The sequence below is a fragment of the Periplaneta americana genome, chromosome 11 (assembly GCF_040183065.1).
Source record: "Periplaneta americana isolate PAMFEO1 chromosome 11, P.americana_PAMFEO1_priV1, whole genome shotgun sequence".
NCBI classification, from domain to species: domain Eukaryota; kingdom Metazoa; phylum Arthropoda; class Insecta; order Blattodea; family Blattidae; genus Periplaneta; species Periplaneta americana.
The window spans coordinates 177,445,907-177,472,370 of record NC_091127.1 but is presented as its reverse complement, the minus strand read 5'-3'; the positions used below and the strand labels follow the sequence as shown (position 1 = coordinate 177,472,370).

Sequence of the window (26,464 nt, the reverse complement as noted above, 5' to 3'; positions counted from 1 at the left end):
TTTCCATTTTTTTATTTATTATATCTACTTTTGAATTTTTATTTTGATTCTTTGACTTTATTCCTGTACTTCTAACATCAATGATGGTTTGTTGTAAAAACCCCATAAGTGATGATGTATACTTTCATCCCGTATGCATATACAAGTCAAATGTAAGTTCTACAAAACACAGCTTTAACAAGGTTTCATTAATGGATAACATTGGCAGAAGGACATTAGCTCATCAAAATATATTTCAAGTGTACAACGTTTTTTTTTTGTCTCTTCTGTAAAATTTTAATTTTTACACTTGTGGAGTTTTTATAATAAACGTTTCATTTAAATTTTTGTTTTATCACACAAAGAATTAATGAAGGTTGTAAAATAAATTCTCTAAAATATAATAGAGGATAGCCTTTATTTCAACGAAACATCACATATATGTACGTAGTGACACAGCTACATTCCTTGCAACATACAAATAACGAAAGTTTGATACCAGAAAACACATTCATGTGAACTCTACAACCACACATCACCCACTCTCGAAAACACTGCTAGCTAACCCAAGTGTCATTTTGAAAAGTACAAAATTCTGGAGTAAATGCAACTTGGCATGGTGTCAACATCATCGGCCCATTGTTGCAATGCTGGAGGTCTGAAGGCGGAATCCAGTCCTCGTACGGGTCCAAGGCCAGTCGACACCCTGTTACATTTCTATTCTAGCTGTGTAATTCGTATCTGTTTATTTCATATAACTCGCTGGTTTAAAAAACAACCTATACACCATTTTTTTGCTATTTTCGTTTTTTTCCGGTATTTTTATTCCATAGAGGTACACACGAAGAGGAAACTAAACGCAGAATAAATATGGGAAATGCCTGTTATTATTCGGTTGAGAAGCTTTTGTCATCTAGTCTGCTGTCAAAAAATCTGAAAGTTAGAATTTATAAAACAGTTATATTACCAGTTGTTCATTATGGTTGTGAAACTTGGACTCTCACTTTGAGAGAGGAACATAGGTTAAGGGTGTTTGAGAATAAGGTTCTTAGGAAAATAGTTGGGGCTAAGAGGGATGAAGTTACAGGAGAATGGAGAAACTTACACAACACAGAGCTGCACGCATTGTATTCTTCACCTGACATAATTAGGAACATTAAATCCAGACGTTTGAGATGGGCAGGACATGTAGCACATATGGGCGAATCCAGAAATGCATATTATAGATTGTTAGTTGGGATACCGGAGGGAAAAAGACCTTTGGGGAGGCCGAGACGTAGATGGGAGGATAATATTAAAATGGAATTGAGGGAGGTGGGATATGATGATAGATACTGGATTAATCTTGCTCAGGATAGGGACCGATGGCGGGCTTATGTGAGGGCGGCAATGAACCTCTGGGTTCCTTAAAAGCCAGTAAGTAAGTAAGTATGTAAGAGATACACACTTGTGTTCAGATCAAACACACCCCATGGCTCTTGATAGTATGCAGTTATACACGGTACTCAATATTGCAGTGAGTGCAAGAACAACCTATTTAGTGGACATGGGTTGTTATTCACTCAACTCATTTCAGTTAGTGTTTTGCTTTTTTCACCGCATTCCACATAGTCTGGATTGATTTTTATTATGCAATGCAGATGGTGGTGATTGTTTCTTATGCGAGTTAAACCTGTGTTACTTACTATACATCTTGAACTTCAAGTTCTATTAATGTATAACTTAGCTTATTAAAGGCAAAATATCCTACATTTATGATCAAATATGAATACGACAATAAAATATTCAAAGAAAATTATCTTAGATTTGGAAGGCCGTTAACAACTAAATTTGAAGATAAAATTTAAAACCTGATGCAGTCAAGAGGTCTGCTGTGGCAGAATTAATTTTATTATCCATAAACGGCGTGCCAAAATATTTTATCCATGACCATAACGAAAAACATTCCTTCACTAAATACTTTTGCGGGCTTTTATTCAACATTACTTTATTCCAATAGTGAGATAAAGACTTTACCTCACAGTCTGAACTTCATCTCACAGTTCATTAGTACTTTCCTAGTACCCGGGCACACACGTATACTTTTCCATTCAACTATTACTCAAGAAGTTAATATATTAGTTACTAGATGTCACTACCTCTACTTCTTTATTACCATTTCTTAAATATACACTCAATTTCCTTCTCTTTTCTCTATCTACTACGTCGTAATTTGTGCATTGCATCCATATCTAATATGTATTTTTTTTTTTAATTTGTAATAATTTACCTTTTGGGAGGCAAGGAGACTTGAACCTGCGAAGTTGCGTTTATAGGATTTTATAACAACACGCGTTAGTCAACTGAACTAAACAGACACAATGATAAATTACGTTTTAATATTCCTCTTAAGTTTACAGAAGTAAAATGTGAAATTATTTTAATCACATTAGTCCCGTGAACACTTCTAAATAATCCCTGAAACTTCAAAAAGACGAAAATACAGTTTAAAATGAAAAAAATATATATTAAAATTATATAATTAATTATAATTTGTTATTTATCCAACGCCTTAGATACCATTCTTCACTAATCATGGCCTATCTAGTACACATATCGATTCTAAAATCCATGCCATGATATGCGACTATATGAGGACTTATTTTCAACATATTTTCTTTTATAAAACATAACTTTTCGTTATGGTCATGGATAAAATTACGTATGGTACTTGTGAGCGTGATCTTTATTGCGCTCGGCTGACGCCTCGTGCTTAAATCTTTCCACTCGCGCAATAAAGATGCACTTACCTCGCAAGTACCATAAATAACTATTATAATGCATTACAGGATATCCAAAAAATCCCAAGAAAACAAAATACCTTGGGCCTCTGTTTTGGTTATGTACAGCTATCACACACCCCTGTACAAGACGTCTTCTACTTACCCCAGCTCATTGTCTCTGTATTCTGCATTCATAATCTAAAAACTGGCAAGCCTGTTCTCTTAAAAGCAATAGAAAAGATGGCTCAAACAAAGCGTGCACTTTGTTACCCAGGATTTAAAGGAATATGTTGAAGAAGAAGAAGTCACTGTCCAGTGACAATTGCCCTAGACAAAACAATGGGTTTAATAGAGATTCCATCAAACTGAACAACACTACCCTACCCGTGTCATGTGACCAGGTATTCAGAGTTACAAAGGTAAGTTGAAAGAAAAAATGACAGGCTGTGCTCTGTGTACGAATTGGTGGAATATATCTTTCATTCAAGTCATAGATCCAGTTTTTTAGTTAATTTTATTTGTGGAACAGATCTAATGGGGACGTTTATACAGAAGCACATGTTTATCTTTGGAAGCATCCACTAAGAGCTTCATTTCTAAATTCAATCATTTTGTTTATAGAAAAGACACATCAGAGGCAGTTTTATGCAAGGAATTCATCAATGCACTTATAAAACACGCTTTATACCTCAGGTTATTTCGAAACATGACTCCTTCACTTCCAAATATTCAAGAATACTCAAGTGGTATGGTGCTAATAGATGAAGAAAAAGACGAAAGACATTTCAAAAATGTGTGCAGTATGTTCATGAAAAATTTCAGCAGTCTTTTTGAATGAAATCTTAAGGTGGTCCACTACTGGGTTGGAACACGTAGACTTTCCAACAGAATAAGGATCGAATATAAGCTACAGAAGAATGAGTGAATGCTTACTAAATGTAATGTTATATTTCTATTTGTCCACAGTTAGCTCATTCCATATTGTATTGCCGAATATAATACGAGTACTTTTATAAAAAACAGTATAAAATACTGATGATGTAGTGTCACATTTATGTTGATTGCAAAAGCAACCTATATCTACAAAGTTTAAACAATTATTTTTAAATAATAGTTGTAATTCGAAGTGTATGTATTTCACAATAAGTTTAAACAACATAATACCTTGTGAGCATACAATCTGTGAAACAAAAGCAATCACAATTCGAGAGTAGATAAGTCACATTTTTTCAGTTTTCCTTAAACTTTACTTTTTGTGACATAGGTTGTTTTTCAAATCAGCCATTCATATATTTTGAACTGAGGACTCCTGAGATTTTCAAACATTTTAATTTGATCGACTGTCACGCACGCACGCACGCACGCACGCACGCACGCACGCACGCACACACACACACACACACACACACGCGCGCGCGCGCACACACCACTGATCTGAAAAAAATTATATAGATATTAAATTTATTACACAACTCCTGAATATTACATTATGGCTTCCACAATTTCATTGGTACGTATTTCCCTCGATTTACATCATTTCTTCATATAAAGTGAGGTTTGCCACTGCCTGTATTTCCAATTTACACTCAGCATCAGTACATCGGGACAAGAACTGGAACTACCTGAAAATTAAGAACAACAATCTTAGTAATGTTACTGAGCAGTACCCATTTTCTATTTTGTACAAAATTATTTTAACAAACTATAATGTTTATTGACAATTTACAGTGGGTCAGTGTTGCTTGTGATTCTATGTTGAATGTACAGTATATGTTTAAAGACTGTTTGTTTGCTTCAACATAATACAGTGGCAATGAGAATTTATGAACCTTCAAGATTCACTGACAACTTCGAAAGGAAACATGGGTCAAATAATTAGAACTGGAAAATGAAGTGTTAACTATAGAAAAACGGTAATTGGGGTGAGGGTGAAATGGTGGCCCATGGGTTGCAAACTCTCAGAACAAGAATATTATCCATAAATAGGAGGCAATGTTTCAAGGTGAACATAATGAGGTTTTTGTTCAGGCATTCCAGTAGAAAGGTGACTGTGATATTATTGAACTGAATGTAATTTTTATCCGATGGAAGAATGTAATGTTTACTGACGATTCAGAGTGGTGATGGTTATTAACATTCTTGTTTGTGATTCTATATTGAATGTATATGTTTAATAAAACTTAGTGGACAGCTTCCGTCATCAGAAACCTCGGCATTTTCTTGGATGAAAATTTAAATTTGGAATGCCAAATAAAGGAAATATCCAAGAGAGTGTGCTACACCAAGCATTCTCTTAACCCATTCAGAAACTTCCTCCCGCCAGAATTAAAACAGACTTTAGTGCAAACCCTCGTACTACCACTGTTTGACTATTGCAACGTAATACTTACAGACTTGACAACTGACCTTTCGAACAAGCTGCAGCGTGTGCACAATATGTGTGTCAGATTCATCAGCAATGCTCACAAATTTGAGCTCATTCAAATCTTTATCCTAGCTGCAACTTAGTAACCGTAGAACACTTCATTCGCTGTCTCTTCTGTTTCAAGTTCTCCACACTTCTACTCCAAATTATCTTCGTTCCCGGTTGAACTACTTATCCTCCAATCACAATCTAAACACCAGGTCACAGCAGAGCCAAATCCTAGCAATTCCTGCCCATAGAACATCCCACTATTCATCCTCTTTTACTGTCTCAGTCCCCAGTGAGTGGAATTCTCTACCTCAGAAAATTAGGGGCTGCCAGACAATAACCACTTTCAAGAAAAAGCTAAACGATTTCTTACGGGCGCAGTCAAATTGATGTTATAATTGTGATCGAGTTTAATAATTTAATTTAATTTAGGTATGACTATCATTGCTATTATTATTATTATTATTATTATTATTATTATTATTATTATTACATACTTATTTTATTGGTGTTGTGAAGATGAAAAGAATTGTCATTGTACAGGGACATCATTTTATTTTTACTTCAATTTTTATTGTACCTGAGTTTTTGAATGTACTTCACTCCCACCCCTTCTACTAAGGAAGTTCCAACTCCACACAGAACCAAGACCGCAGATAGTAAGCAGTACTGAGTTACTGAGTATAGTACGTTCCAGAAATATGTTCGCGTTTTCCAGTGACGAAAGAGCTTTCAATATTGAATCATATTTTCGCACAGGTACTGTCCGTTTGCCTACGTCGCATCCCAATTTCCCCCATCTGCTTCTGCTCGCCTCTCTGTAATAGCTGGGCTGTCTTAGTTCTTTTCTGAAAACATTAATTTCTCTTAGGAATTGGAAGTTTACGTAATATTATACTATGTTAAAATTGAAATATATCGTCTATGCTTATCTAGTAGATAAGCACAGACGGTATATTTCAATTTTAACATTGTATTACAACCTGCTTATCGGATAAATCAAACAACATGAAATTAGTAATATTATACAGCTGTTTAATTTAACTTAAATAAAAGGGCCTCGTTAACTAATTAACTGTCACGTGATTTCCTCCCTTTCTACAATCCTGCGGCATAACCACTTGGACAGACAGTAGATAGCATGTCTGAGTAATTTTATATTTTTGGGTCGGGCAGAAGTGAAGATTGAATTCACAGTACGTAGAGTAGGTACAGAATTATTTCAACATGAGTTACTAGTACAAAGGACGAAACTGGCAATTGGAATTAGATGCAATAGTCTATAGTGCGATAATATGCACAAAAGAACTGAAGCCTGTATCGAAATGAACGGCCACCATTTTCAAAATTGTGTTTAAATATCCATATTATGATTATTTTTCAATTTAACTTCTTTCTCTATATTGTACGCTAATGTGCTGTAGACAGTATAATATACACTGCATAATGAATACGTTTGGATGGATAACTCACTTCGTAAGTAAAAACACTTATTCTTAATACAGTACTGTACTTTGATTAAAGAAAAACCTAATGAAAATTATCAAACTCAAAATCGCGATATTTCCTAGTTTAAGTAAATGGATGAACTACTTTTCTTCCTTCCTATACCTAGTAGAGTGATTTGTGTTTTACGCCAGTATCATCGAACTCCAGTCTTGGAGGGGGGAGCAAGAGGTGTTTCCAGTTCTCTAAAGGTATAGACAGGTTAATATTAAAAATGTTAGTAAAAATAAAATGATGTCCCTGTATTATATTAATTATGTATTATAATGTCTTGTATTGTAGTACTGTATTGCTTTGTATTGTATTGTATTAATTATGTTATATTCACAGCATTGTAGTAATTTTCTATCATACTGGTTGAGTGGAAGAGAAGGCCGAATGGCCTTAACTCTGCCAGTTAAAATAAACCATTATTATTATTATTATTATTATTATTATTATTATTATTACTAATGAGGAAACTGTAACACTGGTTTTGGCATTATTTGTCGAAAGTCCAAAATCCAGTGCACGACATCAGTCAGCAGAATTTATAGTAAATTATTATCATCTTACATAAGCCTAGGACACAGTCCGAAGGAGAACTCCAGATTATAAACATGTCAAATCTTTCAATAACGCAGGATTATTATGTGATTCAAAAGCAGCAATCCAAGCTGCATAAGAAAACCTTCACATCAAAACCGGAAAATAAATTAAATATTGCATTTCCTCGGTCATAGGACCCTATCACCTATAGTAACTATCCTTACATTTTGAAAGTCAACATACAAAATCCTATAATGACTTTGTTCTAATTGAATATATACATTATGTCACATAAAAATACTAAAATAGGTTATTTTTATTCCCATCCAAACAAATTGATTTTACGAAGTTCGCGCCTATAGGACCCCCTACCAATTTCGAAAGTAAAAATGGAGAAAAACAAAGGGGGTTCTATAGCCGAGTAAATATGTACGTTAGGATTGAATTCATAGTCGTCACTTATAAAATGAGGAAACACTTAAGTAATAAGTGTTTCCTTAGGACTTATTTCACGTCATATTGCAGAGACACTACTCTTCCATATGCACTGAGCATTCCCTTGACATCAAAAGAAATATGACAACATGGCTAGACGTGAGCGCTTTCCTACATTCAATTGTTTTCCATCACCTTTAAATTGTTAAATCGGCATTATTGTCATACACAAATACAAAAGTAAATATTACAGAGCTAAAAATTATACAAAATATCGAGAAACATTTTACAGAAGAAGAAAGAAGCGAGCTAAAAGAACTAGTTATGAAATATTGAGATATCGTCTAAAGTAAAAAATCCGATAATTGTTCTCTCCAAAAGAAGAAATTGGCATGGAACAAAATTGCAGTTGAGTTTAATACAAACTCCGGAAATATTCCTGTAAACAAATCATTTTAATTTATTTTTCAGTTATTTTTATGGTGAACAAAGTGGAAGATATATAATTACGCTAATTTTAATAGCTTATTCCTTGAGTAGAATACAAACGAAAATACAAATAACACTTTGTTGGGACGTGAATACTTTTCGAAAAAAATACCACTCAAACCTATCTGAAATGATGCTGTATCATAAAATCTCAAAGCAACCAGTACTTTCAGCAGTGGCGAAATCAGTAAGTCTCATGGTTGCATTGTGAATTGAAATGAGAGACACCAGAATATTCACAACAGTGTTCTTGTCGAAACGGTATCTCCTCTTAAATCGTTGGTCATTGTACATCTCTAAAGGGTTTTCCATATCTCTGATATATCTTTTGTTTTGCCGAAACTCATTTTCATTTTCATTATATGACTCAATAAATTCATCAAAACCATAATCATCATCCATTGTATACGAATCAGCTGATTACAATACATATGAGGAAACACTTGAGTAAGCTGACAAGCTGCCTTATTTGAATAAGTGTTCACTTCAGTGGGATTTATGAATTGTAAATTATTATAAGCAACTGCTTAAGGGTTTCCTTACGATAAGTGTTGACTATGAATTCGGCCCTTAATCTGCAAAACAGCTACAAACTTAATATTCTGCAAACAACGAATTCTGTAGTATCATCTAAAGCAGCAAAACTAAAAAGTCGAAGAACAATGAAAACAAAATTAGAAGAACATTTCAGAACCAAAAATGAAAATATGCATTGGAGTGAAATTTCCACAGGGCAGCATCAGTGGCCATATTCCGTTTCCACACAGGAAGGACATGACTGGCAGGTCATCTGCACAGAATGTTCATCTAGCCATCACCTTATTGTCCCTATGCCGAAATATGCAAATAACAAATAAACATCACCTTTCAAGTGTCAAGCTTTCAAGATTCATGTTGATGAAAATCCTCAGCTAGAGAAGTACTAGTGGGCTGGAAGACAGCAACTGGGAGATATCCAAAGCCAAGAGCATAGTGAAGAACAGTAACTGAAGGCTACAAGTAATGAATGTGAAAATCTGGATAGAGCTAGGCTACTTGTATTCAGTAGCCTGAAGTAACTTCTTGTTACTGTACCTATGTCACCACGTAGTACTGTGAGATCCAAAGTCTGTTGAAAGCATTAAGGTTGTCCCCAGTATACGAAATGTTTCAGTAACAAACTGGTTGCCAGTACACAACTGACATGTCAATTTAATATGCACAGGAGGCATGAAGCATAATAATTCTATTCACTACTTCTCTTTCGCCTTCTGCTTAGTTTTTAAACTGAAAATCAGTTCGGAATATGACAAGAACTTTCTTGTGTTAAATATTAACGTACTTTGTTAACATGTTTCGACCTATTTTCGGTCATCTTTGGAACTGGTTGTTGTTGGTCTTGGCGCCTCTTGTTTCCTGCGTTGGTAGTGTAGAGTCAAAGAGTGTATGTGTTTGAAATTGAGTTGTGTGTTGAGAATATCGTTGGGGTGTGTTTTCGTGTGTCTGTATATTTCATATTGTTCTAGTGGGTTTAGTTTCTGGCTTTTTGGTTGGATGTGCAGTATTTCCATGTCTGTGTTGATGTCTCTGTGAGTGTGGTTAGCATTTGTGACGTGTTCTGCATATATGGAGGTGTTTTGTAATTTTGTTATGGCCGTGATGTGTTCTTTGTAACGTGTTTGAAATGATCTGCCTGTCTGTCCTATGTAGAAGTTGTTGCAGGTGTTACATTTGAGTTTGTATACGCCTGTGTGGTTGTATTTGTTTGTTTGTGTGTTGAGATGTTTTTGTAGAGTGTTATTTGTTCTGTATGCGATGTTGTAGTTTAATTTCTTGAATGAGGTTGCAATTTTATGTGTGTTTTTGTTTTCGTATGTTAGTGTGATGTATTTTTTGTATTCTTGTGCTTGTGTTGTATTCTTCTGTTTTTTGTGGTTTTGTTTTGTCTTACGTATTATGTTGTCTATTATGTTGGGGTTGTATCCGTTTTCTTGTGCTATGTATTTGATTGTGTTTAGTTCTTCATTGTAATCCTGTTGGTTCATTGGCATGTTGAATAGTCTGTGTACCATTGTTCGGAATGCAGCTTGTGTTGTGTAGGGTGGTTGGATGTGCTGTGTATGTGTGTTGTTGTTGTTGTGGGTTTTCTGTATACTTTGAATGTACTTTGTTTGTTGTCTACTTTTGTTATTGTGATGTCTCGAAAATTTATGGATTTGTTGTTTTCAGTTTCTAATGTGTAGTGTAGCTTTGGGTGTATTTTGTTTATGTGTTGATGTAGGTTTTGGATCTTTCTTTTGTTTCCTTGTATAGTATTAGTATGTAGTGCTGCTCATCAGAGTGACTACTACTGCGGAGGAATCGGAGATTACGAATAAAGCTCTCCACCGGTGATCTCCGATACTATCGTAGGTGGAACAGGGAACAATGGAGGGATGCAGTGGTTCGGAGCGAAGCGAAGTTGGAGGACGTAGAGCTCAAGGAAGACCAACGCGTACAGACTGAAGGTAGTTGTGAGTGGAATAAAATGGCATCAAATCGTATATCCGTCGCATGGAAATTCTTTAATTCAGTTGAAGATGATAATAAAGTCGCACGCTGTGAACTCTGTGGGCGAATTTACTCTAAGGGTGATGGAACTTCGAATTTGTTAGACCATTTGAAGCGATCGCACAATCACGAACTTGAAGAAAGTAAGTAAGTAAGTAAATTTAACTGTTCAAAACACTTTTGAACTCTTTTAAAAAGCGTGTTTACTTTGATTTATACATAAAAGTTCTAATAAATAATTTTGTGGTTTTGTGTGCAGACAGACTAACATTGCGAATGAAAAACGGAAAAGCAAAAGAATTTCAGCAAAAATGGACCCTCTAAGATTGATCCAGCATATTGTTACGAGATGAAACTCCAAATTTCAGTGACGAGCCGCTTACTTGAAAGGAAATATGAGTTGGTGATTGTGTTGCCAGAAAAGCCAAACGCTCCTAGGACGCTAACAGGTCCGTATTTGGAAATCTCTATGGCGTGGACCAGGTTAGATAGATTCTCTGAGTAGGTCTAAATTTTAAAATGTAGGTATGTAAGTGTTTAGGCTAACATTAAGAGCCGTGGTTGTGGTACTCGTACTTGCTGTCAAAAATAAATTATTACCATTCAGATACACATTGACGGTTAATTAGTGATATCATCGTTTTCGTAGTTTTAAAATTACGCAAAACATTTGATACGATTTTTTTAAACTGCTTTAGTGCTATTGTTCCAAAGGCCCACAGTCTAGAAAAAAAAGTCTTGAAAATTCTATAAAACATAACTTTCGAGGCAATAAAAATCATACATAACTTATATGGAATATTTAAAAGGCAACTTGAGTTATTAGATTAAAATATTGAGTTTAATTCTGAAATGTAAGAAACGTGTGGTAATAACATAATTACAATTATCCTTAAGTTGATATCCGCTTATATTTTTTTATTACAGAGGAAGAGTGATGCGTTTTAGAAGAGACAGTTCAAATATTGACACCCTTTAACACAATGATCACAATCCTGTCTGGTGAAGAATCTTAATAAATTATGTTGGACAGTAAACTTTAACCCATTGATACCACAAGTTTCTTTTGTTCCATTCTGAAACTCCCTTAATATATTTTACATTAAACTAAACCGATTAGAATAATAATTGACAAAAACTGTTTGTGAATAAACGAGTATTTCCAGGAGAATTATAAATGTTTACATTTAGTGAAAAGCTTAAATTCTGCGTTAGTTTTCAGTTAATTTTAAGGTTATTCATTTGATCAATGATATAAAATTAATACGCCTTTCCACATATACTATACATTTTAAAACTAGAAAAAAAATCTGTCAACTAACATAGTACTTCAAGCAAAACAAGAAAAAACGAAGAGCCGGAGAGAGAGAGAGAGAGAGAGAGAGAGAGAGAGAGAGAGAGAGAGGTAAATAAAAAAGAGAAAATAAACAACAAAAAATTACACACTTATTTTAAAAGATACGCGGACGTCAGCGGACTCCAATCACTACCTGATCCGATTAAAGGAATGCTCAGCGGAATATGTATGTCTGCTCCGCAGCATACGAGTATATACAACCTGCGCTGCATCAATCGGAGGTAACCGGAGGTCTCCGATTGAAAGCGCACAAACAACCGCTCCGGAGAAAAACCTAATCATAAGCAGCACTATTAGTATGTCATCTACATATCTGTGTCAGTATATGATGTTGTCTGCGTATTTGTTGTTGTCTTTGTTTAGTATGTATGTCTGTTCTATATGGTGTAAGAATATTTCTGCTAGCATGCTGGAAATGGGTGAGCCCATGGGTAAGCCTTCGGTTTGTGTGTAATATTTGTTATTGTATGTGAAGTAGTTTTGTTTTGTGATGATGTCTGTGATGTGGTGCGAAACATGTTAACAAGGTATGTTAATATTTAACACAAGAAAGTTCTTATCATACATATTCCGAAGTGATACAGTGTTAAAAGTTGTGTAATCAAGATGTATGAAAATCAGTACTTTATGCAAGTAAGTAAACTCCCCAAAGTCCCAATTATCTCATCATATCCTTTCTAAAGATAGCAGCCTGTTAAGGAAATAAGGTAAACAGTGTAATGTGTTAGGGTTACACCTGCTGAGCGAGCGGATCATGTATGAAATGTGAGTGTGCTATGGACTACAGTGACTGTCTAACAAATAAAATAAACGGTTTTTATTTTTAAAAAGATATGTACTCACCCATCTCATGCAAGGAGGTGCCGGAACTGTCTACCTCCATTTTCCACGCATTTCTTCTGTAGTAACATACTTAAGTGGAGCCAAGCTTCGTCAGAAAACAAAACGAGGTTAGGATCAATTTCTCCATCATGCATTTTACTCAAAATCCATTCACAAAATCTACTCCTACTTACTGGATCACACAGTTTAAGTTCTTGCTCCACAGTAATTGTGTAAGATTTTACCTTCGTAATCTCCACACGGAAATTCCTGTTTGCTGAAAAAGACGAGGAAAAGACTTTCAGGCGAATTTTCCAGCTAGTGTTCAATGCCATCGAGTTTCTTCTGTGAGCGAGCACTGAACAAATATTTTTCGTTTCTTAATTTGAATACTTCCCACTTCACACAATGAATAGCACAAGCAGATTCAGTGTCTGTTGAGGAATCGAATAATTAGGTCTATTTCAGCTTTCCTTCTCTAGACACGTGTCTGCACATACCATTCAGCAGGGCTCTCCTCCAAGGCTGCTGCAGTTCTGCCATACTTACATTTCACAGATAATCCGCTCATTCAGTACTTCACCCCAAATTAAACTAAATGTACACACACCTATTTAAATTGTTTAAGGGGAGAGATGGTATTTTTGGTGAAAAAAATGAGTAAATTTTCAAAAAATACAATTCTTTAAAATACTCTGTGATATGTGTGGAATGCATTGCATAACATTTTGTGGGTATTTGTGCCCTTATCGGATGTTGAGTCGCCATTTTTAAACTTCCTGCATTATGGATTTTTAAATCACTCTCCCACTTTTATTGTTGTTTCTGGTAAATTAAATTTTCAAAATATTTTTTTTTCTCATTAAAATACCCTTTGATATGTGTGGAATGCATTGCGTAACATTTTGTGGGTATTTGTGCCCTTATCGGAAGTTGAGACGACATTTTATAAACTTCCTGCATTATGGATTTTTAATTCACTCTCCCACTTTTATTGTTGTTTCTGGTAAATTATATTTTCAAAATATTTTTTTTTTCTCATTAAAATACCCTTTGATATGTGTGGAATGCATTGCGTAACATTTTGTGGGTATTTGTGCCCTTATCGGAAGTTGAGACGACATTTTATAAACTTCCTGCATTATGGATTTTTAAATCACTCTCCCACTTTTATTGTTGTTTCTGGTAAATTAAATTTTCAAAAAAAAAATTTTTTTTCTTTAAAATACCCTTTGATATGTGTGGAATGCATTGCGTAACATTTTGTGGGTATTTGTGCCCTTATCGGATGTTGAGTCGTCATTTTTAAACTTCCTGCATTATGGATTTTTAAATCACTCTCCCACTTTTATTGTTGTTTCTGGTAAATTAAATTTTCAAAAAAAAAAAATTTTTTTTCTTTAAAATACCCTTTGATATGTGTGGAATGCATTGCGTAACATTTTGTGGGTATTTGTGCCCTTATCGGAAGTTGAGACGACATTTTTAAACTTCCTGCATTATGGATTTTTAAATCACACGCCCACTTTTATTGTTGTTTCTGGTAAATTCAATTTTCAAAAAAATTTTTTTTTCTTTAAAATACCCTTCGATATGTGTGCAATGCATTGCATAACATTTTGTGGGTACTTGTGCCCTTATCGGATGTTGAGTCGTCATTTTTAAACTTCCTGCGCTATGGATTTTTAAATCACTCACCCACTTTTATTGTTGTTTCCGGTAAATTAAATTTTCAAAAAAAATTTTTTTTTTTTAAATACCCTTTGATATGTGTGCAATGCATTGCGTAACATTTTGTGGGTATTTGTGCCCTTATCGGAAGTTGAGACGTCATTTTTAAACTTCCTGCGCTATGGATTTTTAAATCACTCGCCCACTTTTATTGTTGTTTCCGGTAAATTAAATTTTCAAAAAAATGTTTTTCTCTTTAAAATACCCTTTGATATATGTGCAATGCATTGCGTAACATTTTGTGGGTATTTGTGCCCTTATCGGAAGTTGAGTCGCCATTTTTTAAACTTCCTGTATTATGGATTTTTAAATCACTCGTCCACTTTTATTGTTGTTTCCGGTAAATTAAATTTTCAAAATATTTTTTTTTTTCTTTAAAATACCCTTTCATATGTGTGGAATGCATTGCGTAACATTTTGTGGCTATTTGTGCCCTTTTCGGATGTTGAGTCGCCATTTTTAAACTTCCTGCATTATGGATTTTTAAATCACTCTCCCACTTTTATTGTTGTTTTCGTAAATTAAATTTTCAAAATATTTTTTTTTCTTTAAAATACCCTTTGATATGTGTGGAATACATTGCGTAACATTTTGTGGGTATTTGTGCCCTTATTGGAAGTTGAGACGTCATTTTTAAACTTCCTGCGCTATGGATTTTTAAATCACACGCTCGCTTTTATCGGTTTCGAGTAAATTCATTTTTTTTGCTACACTGCCAGACAAAAATGGATATAATTTCTGAACTATTAAAGATACATGCATGAAATTTAGAACACACATTCTTTAGACTATTAGGAAACTTTTCTCTGTAACAGAATTTTGCTAATTGATTTCATTTTAAAAATGCGTCCGTTTGTTTGCAAGAAAGGAAATCAGAAAAGTGTTATTAAATTTTAATTGTTTATTTTACAAACGTAGGGACTAATATCAAAATTCTGTTACAGACAGTTTGTAGAACATGCTTTTGCAAATACATTGCAAAAAACTGTTTGAATCTATCTTTAAAAACGGTTTAGATATATCGGTTTTAGTACAATCCTGCATTGGGTATATTTTTTTCAAATTTGGGGCCCCCCCAAATAATTTTTTTTTTTTCAAAATATTTATATTTGCTTGAGTTGCCACAGCTATGAGCTCTCTACATACAAAAAATTAATACTTTTACACCAAATACGAAAAAAGTATTAAAAAATACCATCCTCTCCCCTTAAGTATTCAAGTTGAATAAGAACTCCTCAATGGTAACTTACTGAGTATCTGGAGGCAGTGCACCGCTGAATACTATGTCAATCGCAGCATGCACGTCGCCACCCGTTGCCTGCAGAGCTTGCACGTTGATTGCGTCATCTGTGAGCCCCAGTTCGTGCATCTGCTGCAGCTGGCGTGACAACCCACTGGCTGCCGTCTGCATATCAGGATTTCCTTCTGATCCACTGCTAGATGCTGCCTATTCCAAATGATAAATGAATGAGTTATGAACTGAAGGGAACTTGCGGAAACTTATTTTTACCTAGCAGTAGGGCTAGGATTTTGATAAAATTGCATCTTTTTTCTAGTAAGCTAGAAACATAGCTGTGATAAACTGAGTGTTTTAAAACATATTTGTTACCGGTATAGCATTCTTTTGCATTTTTTTACCTCTTACAACTCATAAGAGAGATATATGAGATTCCTCACTAATATTAACAGCATCAAAATGACAATAGAACAAAAAGCACTGATTCAATATGACAAACTTACCAGATTACCAGGAAACAATTGGCATTCATACAGTCCTCCCTGTAGATTGAAAACTCAAAAAAGTTTCATATCCATTGTTCAAGAATTAAAACAGAAAATCAATATCCCGAATTTAAAAGAAAACTTACAAATTAAACCAAACCCTTTAACTCTATTAAAAATACAATATAATCTAAATTTAACACAAGAAATACTGAAATCAGAAGTAAACACTGAAATGCTGAAACAATTAATATTAGGTACCCTCCACAAAACTGGCTTCATTTATACACTGACGGATCCTTCATCTCCAGAGAACAAGGTGCCAGTGCAGGTGTTACGTGCTGTCTCTTCTCACTTTATAGATCTCTTGGATATGGAACAACAAGTTTTGATGGTGAAACCATTGCAATAAGTGAATGTCTCAGGAATCTTCTATGCCACATCAATAAATTTAAGAATGCAGTTATATTGTCAGACTCCAAAGCACCTATTCTACCAATCGTCTCTAAACACACACCTTCATCTCAAACAGCAGAAATAACTAAAATGCTCTCTCAATTAATATCACTCAATAAAAGAATTGTATTCCAATGGATACCATCCCATTGTGGAATCCTGGGAAACAAGAATGCGGATGCTGTAGCAAAGAAGGGCAGCACTGCTACTTACAGACCTGTTATTAAATCTACGTATTACTCTGTGAAGAGATTTATTAAATCTACATACTTAGACTTCAACAAACAAAATTTGCTAACACAATATGAACGGAAAAAACGGAACTCTCTGCATCATAATCCACAGTTAATTTCCGATTTACCACGAAAATCGTCTGAAGCTGCATTTAGATTGGCAACAGGCCGTGATTGTTTGGCTAAACATCTGCATAGAATTGGAATATATCAGTCCCCTAACTGCCCATTCTGCAACTCAAACCAAGAAATGGATTCAGAACACCTCAAAATCTGTGCTTTATTGGCTGGTCATGATATCTTTGAAAAATATTGGAGTGCAAGAGGTCAAATGACTTTATTGTCAAACGCCTGGCATTAGAAAACAACAACAACTCATAAGAGCATTTTTTGTTTTATTTGGTCATTTTTTGGGCATTTTCATTTAATTTTGGCCATAAATCCCCATTATTAATGTAAAATATTATTTATTTCTGTTGATATTTTCTCTACATATTTTTTTTCAATTAATACCTATTATTTTGTATATTATTTCAATCGTTTTTCTACACAAATATTGTATTCTAACGTAGTACACCCCACGTAATGCATCAGTCCAACCAACCCTTTTAATATAGCCTCCTCTGTACCTGCTAGTTCCGGATAAGAGTGGCCCTGTGGTGGACTACATGGAACTACAGCAGGTGAAATAATTAATTAAAGTATACTACTTAGAAAAATTATGTAAAATTAAATAAACTTGAATGATGGTATTAGAATTTAATTTAATTACTAGTCTAAATATTAATATTCCTACCAAGCCAATTATGTAAGATCAATTTTTAGGGCATTTTTAAGGGTATTTTTGGGAAGATTTTTAGTTCATAGATGCATTCTTTTTAGGACATTTTTTCATGATTTATAGGTCATCAAAATCCTAGACCTACCTATCAGTATTTTCTTATGCTGCTAAGGGAATTAATTTATTTTTTACCAATGGGGGTCACAAGACCAGAAACCTCAATATATAAAATTTTGAAACATTTAAATAGTGAAAACAAAGATAATGCCAGATTAAATATGTATGTATGTATGTATTTATTCACACTGCAATAGATATATACCCGGTGGCAGTGGTAACTAATTACACTCAATAAAGACAATAATAAACACAATTAATAAAAAAATACAATTAATAATAATACTAATAATTCATACTAACAATAATTAATAATTAATAATAATAATAATAATAATAATAATAATAATAATAATAATAATAATAATAATAATAATAATAACAGGGAACATCCTAAATTAAATGAAGCACGATCAGTTAAAATAACATTTAAAGTAAATCTAATTTGTACCTTAAACCTATGTTCGAACTACAACCCACGAGTATGATATGTTCATATCTGCACAAGTACCTTTCAACACTACACTCATTTCACTGTCAACTCACTCACTGCACTGGAACTACGACACATTTCATTGATTCTATCCTAATTTCACTAACACTTCAAAAACATTTCACTGTTCAAATACTTTGCACTGCCACTATAAACTATAAAGCTTCACTGACAGGAACACGTTTCACTTACTCAACACACTTCACTGACACAACATAATTCTTCACTGATAGGACACTTCAATAACAAAATATCAATTACACCCTTTAAATACTGTGTTTAATTACCGTCTATTAGTAAAGTCCTTAAGCCTATTTTTAAATACGTTTTTGGTTGTTGGTAAAGCCTTTAGTAAGTCTGCAGGTAAAGCATTCCAGTCCCTGATAGTATGATTGAGAAAAGAAAACTTTCCAGTGTCCGTCCTCTGTCTTCTTTCCCTCAATTTATAAGAGTGGTCGTTCCTTGAAGAGTAATTTGGCGGCTGCAGCCTATTTTTTATTTCTCTCCAGGCAGGCTCACCTCTGTATGTTTTGAACAGTGCGCATAATCGAATTCGCGTTCTCCTGTCCGTGAGTGTGTCCCATTTTAATGGTGAATTTTTCCGTCAACACTTGAGAGCCCGTTTTTTAATCTTTTCCAGTGTCTTAATATGTTCTAATCTGTAAGGATCCCAACATGCAGCACCATATTCCATTACTGGACGTACTAGTGATTTATATGCAATCTCTTTGGATTTATCAGAGCCTTTTCTTAGTACCCTCATCACAAAGTGTAACGCTCTCCATGCTTTTCCCGCTGTGTCTGTAACGTGTTCCCCCCAGCCGGGATCGCTGCTAAATGTTATTCCGAGATATTTACATTTGTTAACTTCCGGAATGGATTCACCCTCTAACGTATAATCCCCCATGATAAATTAATTAATTATTATAAAAATTTATGGACAAACAACAGTCCCTCCATTCTTCAGATACAAGAGTTAGATGATTTCCAAAGAGACTGCATTTCTTTAGAAGAACTTCAAACAGTTTTGAAAAATATAAAGAGTAACAAAGTACCTGGTGAAGATGCTGACCTATTCAAACATTCCAGTCAGTCATTTCTCGTAAGATTTTTAAATCTGTTAAATATCATAGAGCAAGGAGAAAATCCACCTCAAGATTGGTCAAAATCATTAGTTATTCCAATATTTAAGAAAAGAAATAGGACCAACTGTGACAATTACAGAGGGATCAGTTTGTTAAATTCTAGTTATAAAATTTATTCTAGCATTATTAAGAATAAATTATGTAAATATTATGAGGATATATTTAGTGAAGAACAAAATGGCTTCCGGAAGGGCAGATCATGCTGTGATGCATATTTTACAATGCAAATTTTGATTGAGAAGCATCGAGAATTTAATATACAAACACATTTGGCATTTATTGCTTTATAAAAGCATTTGATAAAGTGAACAGAAGTTTGTTATTCGAAATTTTGACAAAGGATCAGATCCCAAAGCAGATCATATATATATATATATATATATATATATATATATATATATATATATATATATATATATATCACCTTTATAAATCAAACCTTATTGCAATCAAAATATAAGAAAAAATAACTCATTGAACGGAAATAAACTCAGGAGTCAGACAAGGTTGTGGCCTCTCTCCTTTGCTTTTTAACGTTTATATGAATGCCATTGTGAAAGATTTTAGAGAAACAAAACACGGATAGATCACTATTAACAGAAATTTAAAATTAGGTGTAATAACGTTCGCAGATGATCTTGTTTTACTGGCAACATCTGAAGATGATTTGCAATGATCAGTACATAATTTAAATTTAATAGGTCAAAAATATTCAATGGAAATATCCACTAACAAAACAAAAATAATGGCCTTTTGTGGTAAATACCCAATACCAAGCAAAATTTGTTTAAATAACACAATTTTGGAAAGAGTTAATGAGTTTAAACTTTCTTTTGTTGAAAATTTGGATTTATCAGAGAAAATTGTAAAATTCAACAAATCAATGGGCATCATTAATAGAGTTTTAAAACCTTCATTAGTACAAAAATCAACTCGCACTCGTCTTTATCAAATAATAGCTCGACCAGTCTTATGTTATGGGAGTGAAGCGTGGACTATAAGGACAAAAGATGAAAGCAGACTAACAGCTTGCGAGATGAGATTCATGTGCCGAACAGCTGGCTACACTATATGGGATAGGAAGAAAAATGAAGATATCCTTCAATATGGTCCTTTTACCACTCTCTTTTAAACACTCTGCCATTGTAGTTATAGTCACCAATTGCAAGGTTGGCAACCTATGTGTGTGTGCTGATATCCAGTATGAAGAGTGTAAAAATAATAATCTGTAGTGCTACGGCCCTTTAACCATATTGTTCTGCAGTGAATTGTTCAAAAAACAAGGGAAGCAACCCTGAATTAAGTTTCTTCAAATTTGCAAAGGACCTAGAGAGGCAAGTACAAAATATCTTGTGCAATATCATTCTCATTTTGCTTATAAGATATTTTGATATTTTGATTTTCACTTTGCAAATATTCTCTCCCAAAGTCCGACCCCTACGTCCTAGCCTTGGGAGACGGTAATAATAATAATAATAATAATAATAATAATAATAATAATAATAATAATAATAATGATGATGATGATGATAATGATGATGATAATGATGATGATGATAATGATAATGATAATGAATAATGATCATGATAATTAATAATGATGATGATGATAAATGATAATGATAAATAATAATTAATAAATAAATAATAATAATAATAATTGTTATTATTATTATTATTATTAATAATTAATAATAATGATAATGATTAATAATAATTAATAACACTAGTCTGCAATGAAATTCCTGCCTCCAAAGTTTGAATGTTTTTAGGGTATTTTTAGCATGCTGAAATCAAATTCGAAGCCAGAAAGTTCCTATCACGTACCATTTTTTTGTTATTTTAATTTTATTATAATATATTAGACAATTTATAGCGTAACTATTTAAACTATAATACTTTAACAACTGTAGCTTTAGTATGTTAAGATATGAAAACCAAATATATTCAACATATTTTTAAGATGTTTATATTGAAAATCAAGGATAACAGATGTTTCTTAGCAGATAGAGGGTGCAAGCGCATAAGGAAGTTAGGATGAAATAACGTGCAGCCTTGCCATTATCTTTATTTGTGGGAGTTAGAAATTTCAGCCACTCCTTGGTGAGAGACTCAGCTCAACTCGTCTAGTTCCTCTCACATTTCAATAGTCTGTGTTTCATCTGGAAACGAAACGAAATCAGTTTTTGAAGCTTTATTGTGGAGTAGAAAGTTGAGAGTTTTTAGTTCAGTAAGGAAATATTTACTATGTCACATCGAGAATGTATAAATAATCCAGACCATTTCTGTTATATAACTTATGTAGGATATACACGTTGCCTAAGCAGAAGCGTAATTTACAGATTTTGTGAAAAAGTCATACCATGCCTATTTTTGAATCAAACTTGGAGATCAAAGTAAAGCTTGGACACCACACAAAGTATATAGAGTATGCATTGAAGAACTTCATCACTGGATCAACGGCAGAAGACTGTTGCTATCTTTTGGAGTACCTATGGTTTGGAGAGAGCAGTCGAACCATAGTAATGATTGCTACTTCTGTTCATGTGATGTGAAGGGGTACGATTCTAAAAATAAAAAGCATATCGTGTACCGGTATCCAGTTATTCGGTCAGCCATTTTACCTGTACCCCATGGGCCTGATGTACTAATCACTGTGTGACTAGAAAATCTTGAATAGTTTTCATCTGAGTGTGATGTAGTGGTGAGGGAAATTGTGACGAGTGACAGTGACTATCTACCAGAGTCGGGTGCTGCAGAACGTGGCTTTAAATAAGGAAAGAGACTGTTTAAATACATATGTGAGAAATTTCCACTACTATCTGAAGCAAATTAAAAGAAAATATATTTAATGGTCCTGACTAAAGAAAACAGATGTCTGATGCAGCATTTAAAACACTGTGGATGAAAAGGGGAAAGCAGCATGGATATCTTTCTGTGAATTTGTTTTAAAATTTCTTGGTAACTACAAGGGTCCTGATTACCGAAACATTGTGGCTAACATGCTTGAAGCATACAAGGAACTTGACTGTAATATGAGTATCAAAATTCATTTTCTGTTTTCTCACCTAGATTATTTCCTCGAAAATCTAGGATTTTTGGGTGAAGAGCAAGGTGAACGATTTCACAAGGATCTGCAGGAGTTCGAAAGGAGATACCAGGGACGATGGAGCATCAGTATGCATCATCATTATTGTTGGATGTTAAAGCGTAAAATATCTGAAGACAAAAATAAAAGAAAGAGGAGCAGGAGGACTTTCTCAACTAAGAAGCAAGTGGTGTAATTTTTTGTGTAATACTGTGCTAATTTATACATCCAATAGTGAAGTAAAGAAGACAAAACAAAGCAAAAACACTCTAGTGACATGTATGAACAACCATACACATAATTGCAGCAACCTGTGTCTTTTAAATATTGTTTTTGCATTTGAAATAAAAAAGTGAAATGAAAAAGTTTGTGATGAAATTCACGTAATTATACAATACATTTAAAGTGATTTTGCAAACAAACCTGACGTGATAGAAGTAAACGGATTGAAAATCGAATTCAGCACATCGACATTATATAAAATCAGATTATTTACTTTAGGCAACAAACACAAAGTTGAAATTCGCAGGCTAGTGTAATTAATAATAATAATAATAATAATAATAATAATAATAATAGTATTATTATTATTATTATTACTAAATGTTACTGTACATTTCATTTAATAACTTGTAGAATTCAAACAGTAACAGGCTACATACTGCTGTCACTGCATCACTAGGTCCTGTGTTTGGTCCAACATTGGCAATGGCTTGCTGCATCGCTTGGCTGAACATCTCCGGTGTGATCAGGCTGCTGCTGGAGGAGGGGCCCGCACCGGTCGATGTACCGGAACCATTGGTGCGGGATGAAGCAGGGAATAATCCTTAGATAACAAAATAAAATATATACGTATAATAGTAATGCATGCCATTTGTAAATCTAGTTTCCAGACTAGCTGTATTTTACTATTTCTTGTCGGAATACTTATTTCTGTAATAACTTCATCTAAAACGTAAAGTCAAATAATAATTTTATTGTCTTCATCTTCCTTTACTGTATGCAATTTCCATAAACATTTCAAACACCATATTAAAGAATGGTAACCACGATATATTAATATTTTGATGTATATTACATGAACCCACAGGTATCTGTTGATCTTATAACAATCATAAAATCACACAATACTTTGTTCATTAATTTTTCTTCCGTAAAAATATATTGAATGATGAATTTATTGGTGGAATAATGGCAGAGAATAACAAAGTATCCCAAAAGATCTTTTTCAACACTACCAAACATAATACCTGGACAGGATAGAATTTGAACCTAGATTTGTGACCTGGAATGCTGATATTCCAGCTAATGGTGTGTAAGTAATAAAAATCTGTAGTCTCACCAGTAGCTGAAGCTAAAGCAGCGGCAAGCTGGGCAGCTGTAATAGTCGAATATGACTGCTGCCTTGACAGGCCCTCACTTCCTCGAGGCTGGGAATCTGAAGACTGAAACATACGAGTAGTTACAACAATGATAAGTGAGAAGCGCCGATATTTCAGTGTTGCCAGGAAACAGTTATCGGACATAGGAAGAGCAATGAACCACATCTGTTAAAAAGTCTTACAACACACTTCAATGCCATAACATACAGGAATGTGAAAGATATATATCCAATTTGTTTGTCTGTTTCTAAACTTGTCTATTTATTCCAAATAATAACGCAACTAATGTTTTCGCCTATTTGGCTCATCAGATTAACAATTGTGGTGAGTAATATCTCAATTGTATATCAATATAACACGTTAAAGATACATGTTAATAGAATTAAAATAGCTAAAATACTTACTTACTGGCTTTTAAGGAACCCGAAGGTTCATTGCCGCCCTCACATAAGCCCGCCATTGCTCCCCATCCTGAGCAAGATTAATCCATTCTCTATCATCATATCCCACCTCCTTCAAATCCATTTTAATATCATCCTCCCATCTACGTCTCGGCCTCCCCAAAGGTCTTTTTCCCTCCGGCCTCCCAACTAACACTCTATATGCATTTCTGGATTCGCCCATACATGCTACATGTCCTGCCCATCTCAAACGTCTGGATTTAATATTCCTAATTATGTCAGGTGAAGAATACAATGTGTGCAGTTCTGCGTTGTGTAACTTTCTCCATTCTCCTGTAACTTCATCCCTTTTAGCCCCAAATATTTTCCTAAGCACCTTATTCTCAAACACCCTTAACCTATGTTCCTCTCTCAAAGTGCGAGTCCAAGTTTCACAACCATAAAGAACAACCGGTAATATAACTGTTTTATAAATTCTAACTTTCAGATTTTTTGACAGCAGACTGGATGATAAAAGCTTCTCAACCGAATAATAACAGGCATTTCCCATATTTATTCTGTGTTTAATTTCCTCCCGAGTATCATTTATACATACTAAAAAAAATACGGAATGGGGGTCAAGGGGTAGTATGTGGTCTCGAGGGGGTATAGCTTGCTGGCAGTTATACTTCATTTAAAAGCTCGAGAAATGCCACTTATTCCTACCAAGTCAAATACATGCACGTCCTCGTCGTGACCCCTGGGTAACGCTAAGCATGTAAGGGAGGAAAAGCAAGTACCCGACGCTATAATTGGGACATGCCAGCTACGGGAGAAAACCCAGACAGAAAATCATCGTCCACGCAGGATTGCTGCGCAGTTGGGCATAGTGGTTAGCAACCCCACCCCGGAAAAAGTCCATTGCTCAGAAACCTAAAGAAGGAAAAGCCGGACGGTCAAATCTATGGCGAGATGGCAGGAATAAGGCAAACGATTTAAAGATTGGCACGTGGAATGTATTATCATTGTATAGACCAGGTGCACTAGAAGTCCTGACTGACCAGCTTTTGAAATGGAAGGCCAAAGCTACGATGGATGGACTGTGTTATGGACGACATTAAGAGGCTTGGAGTGAAGAACTGATGGACAGTGGCTAAAGATCGAGACCGATGGAGAAGATTTCTTAAGGAAGCCGAGGCCCAATCCGGGCTGTAGCGCTATGGATGATGATGATGATGAAAAATATGGAATATCATTAGTTTCAGTTTGGAAGGTTGTTTGGATAGCTGTATTCAGTGTGGTCACAGGTTTGGACCTTGGTAAAAAAGGTAAAAAGGTAAAGGTATCCCCGTCACATGCCATGAAGGCACTTGGGGGGCATGGAGGTAGAGCCCCATGCTTTCCATGACCTCGGCACTAGAATGAGGTGGTGTGGTCGGCACCACACTCTGACCGCCTTTTACTGCCGGGAAAGACCCGGTACTCAATTTTATAGGAGGCTGAGTGAACCTCGGGGCCATTCTGAAAGTTTGGCAACGAGAAAAAAATCCTGTCACCACCTGGGATCGAACTCCGGACCTTCCAGTCCGTAGCCATCTGCTCTACCAACTGAGCTACCCGGCTGCTCTCATTATTGAAAATATTCCATTTCTTCCTTCTGCACACACTTCTCTCCCCTCTCTGAATTGATTCTCCCACTGGCGCATAATTCATTTACTGAAGCTAGCATGTGTGGAGACAAGAATGGGCAGCTTTGAATTTCCAGAAATTTCAAAGCAGCCACATCTTAACAATGAACACATACTGTACTGTATTTACGTGATTATGTTGTTGTTTTCTAATGCCAGGCGTTTGACAGTAAAGTCATTTCACCTCTTGCACTCCAATATTTTTCAAGATATATTTACGTGATTATAATACCCACCTTTCTTTTGACAAAATGGCGTCTTGAAAACTGGGGTGCATATTATATTCGCAGACTCAAATAAGCTTAAATTATCACTCTATTTATGTTATGACTATGAGAAACAGTCACTGCAAGTTCGTCTTTTTCATTCGTAATTTCCTGTCCATTTTTGACAACAATATTTCCGAGAATGACTTAACATTTTTTTCC

General features: G+C 34.6%; 1 protein-coding gene across 2 annotated transcripts in view; it reads right to left on the bottom strand.

The window, feature by feature from the left end:
- LOC138709642 (ubiquitin-like protein 7) overlaps positions 1 to 26,464 on the bottom strand; it is a 67,073-nt gene that overhangs the window by 24,070 nt on the left and 16,539 nt on the right. Inside the window, exons 6-9 of one of the 2 annotated variants that reach the window (XM_069840560.1) lie at positions 23,929 to 24,031; positions 23,249 to 23,412; positions 15,802 to 15,998; positions 379 to 4,363 (exon numbers count right to left, since the gene is read on the bottom strand). In XM_069840560.1, the coding sequence (XP_069696661.1) occupies positions 4,360 to 4,363; positions 15,802 to 15,998; positions 23,249 to 23,412; positions 23,929 to 24,031 (468 nt within the window). In that variant the 3' untranslated portion in view covers positions 379 to 4,359. Of the gene's footprint in view, positions 1 to 378; positions 4,364 to 15,801; positions 15,999 to 23,248; positions 23,413 to 23,928; positions 24,032 to 26,464 lie in introns of those variants that run through there. The other variant, XM_069840559.1, reaches the window with a different exon arrangement.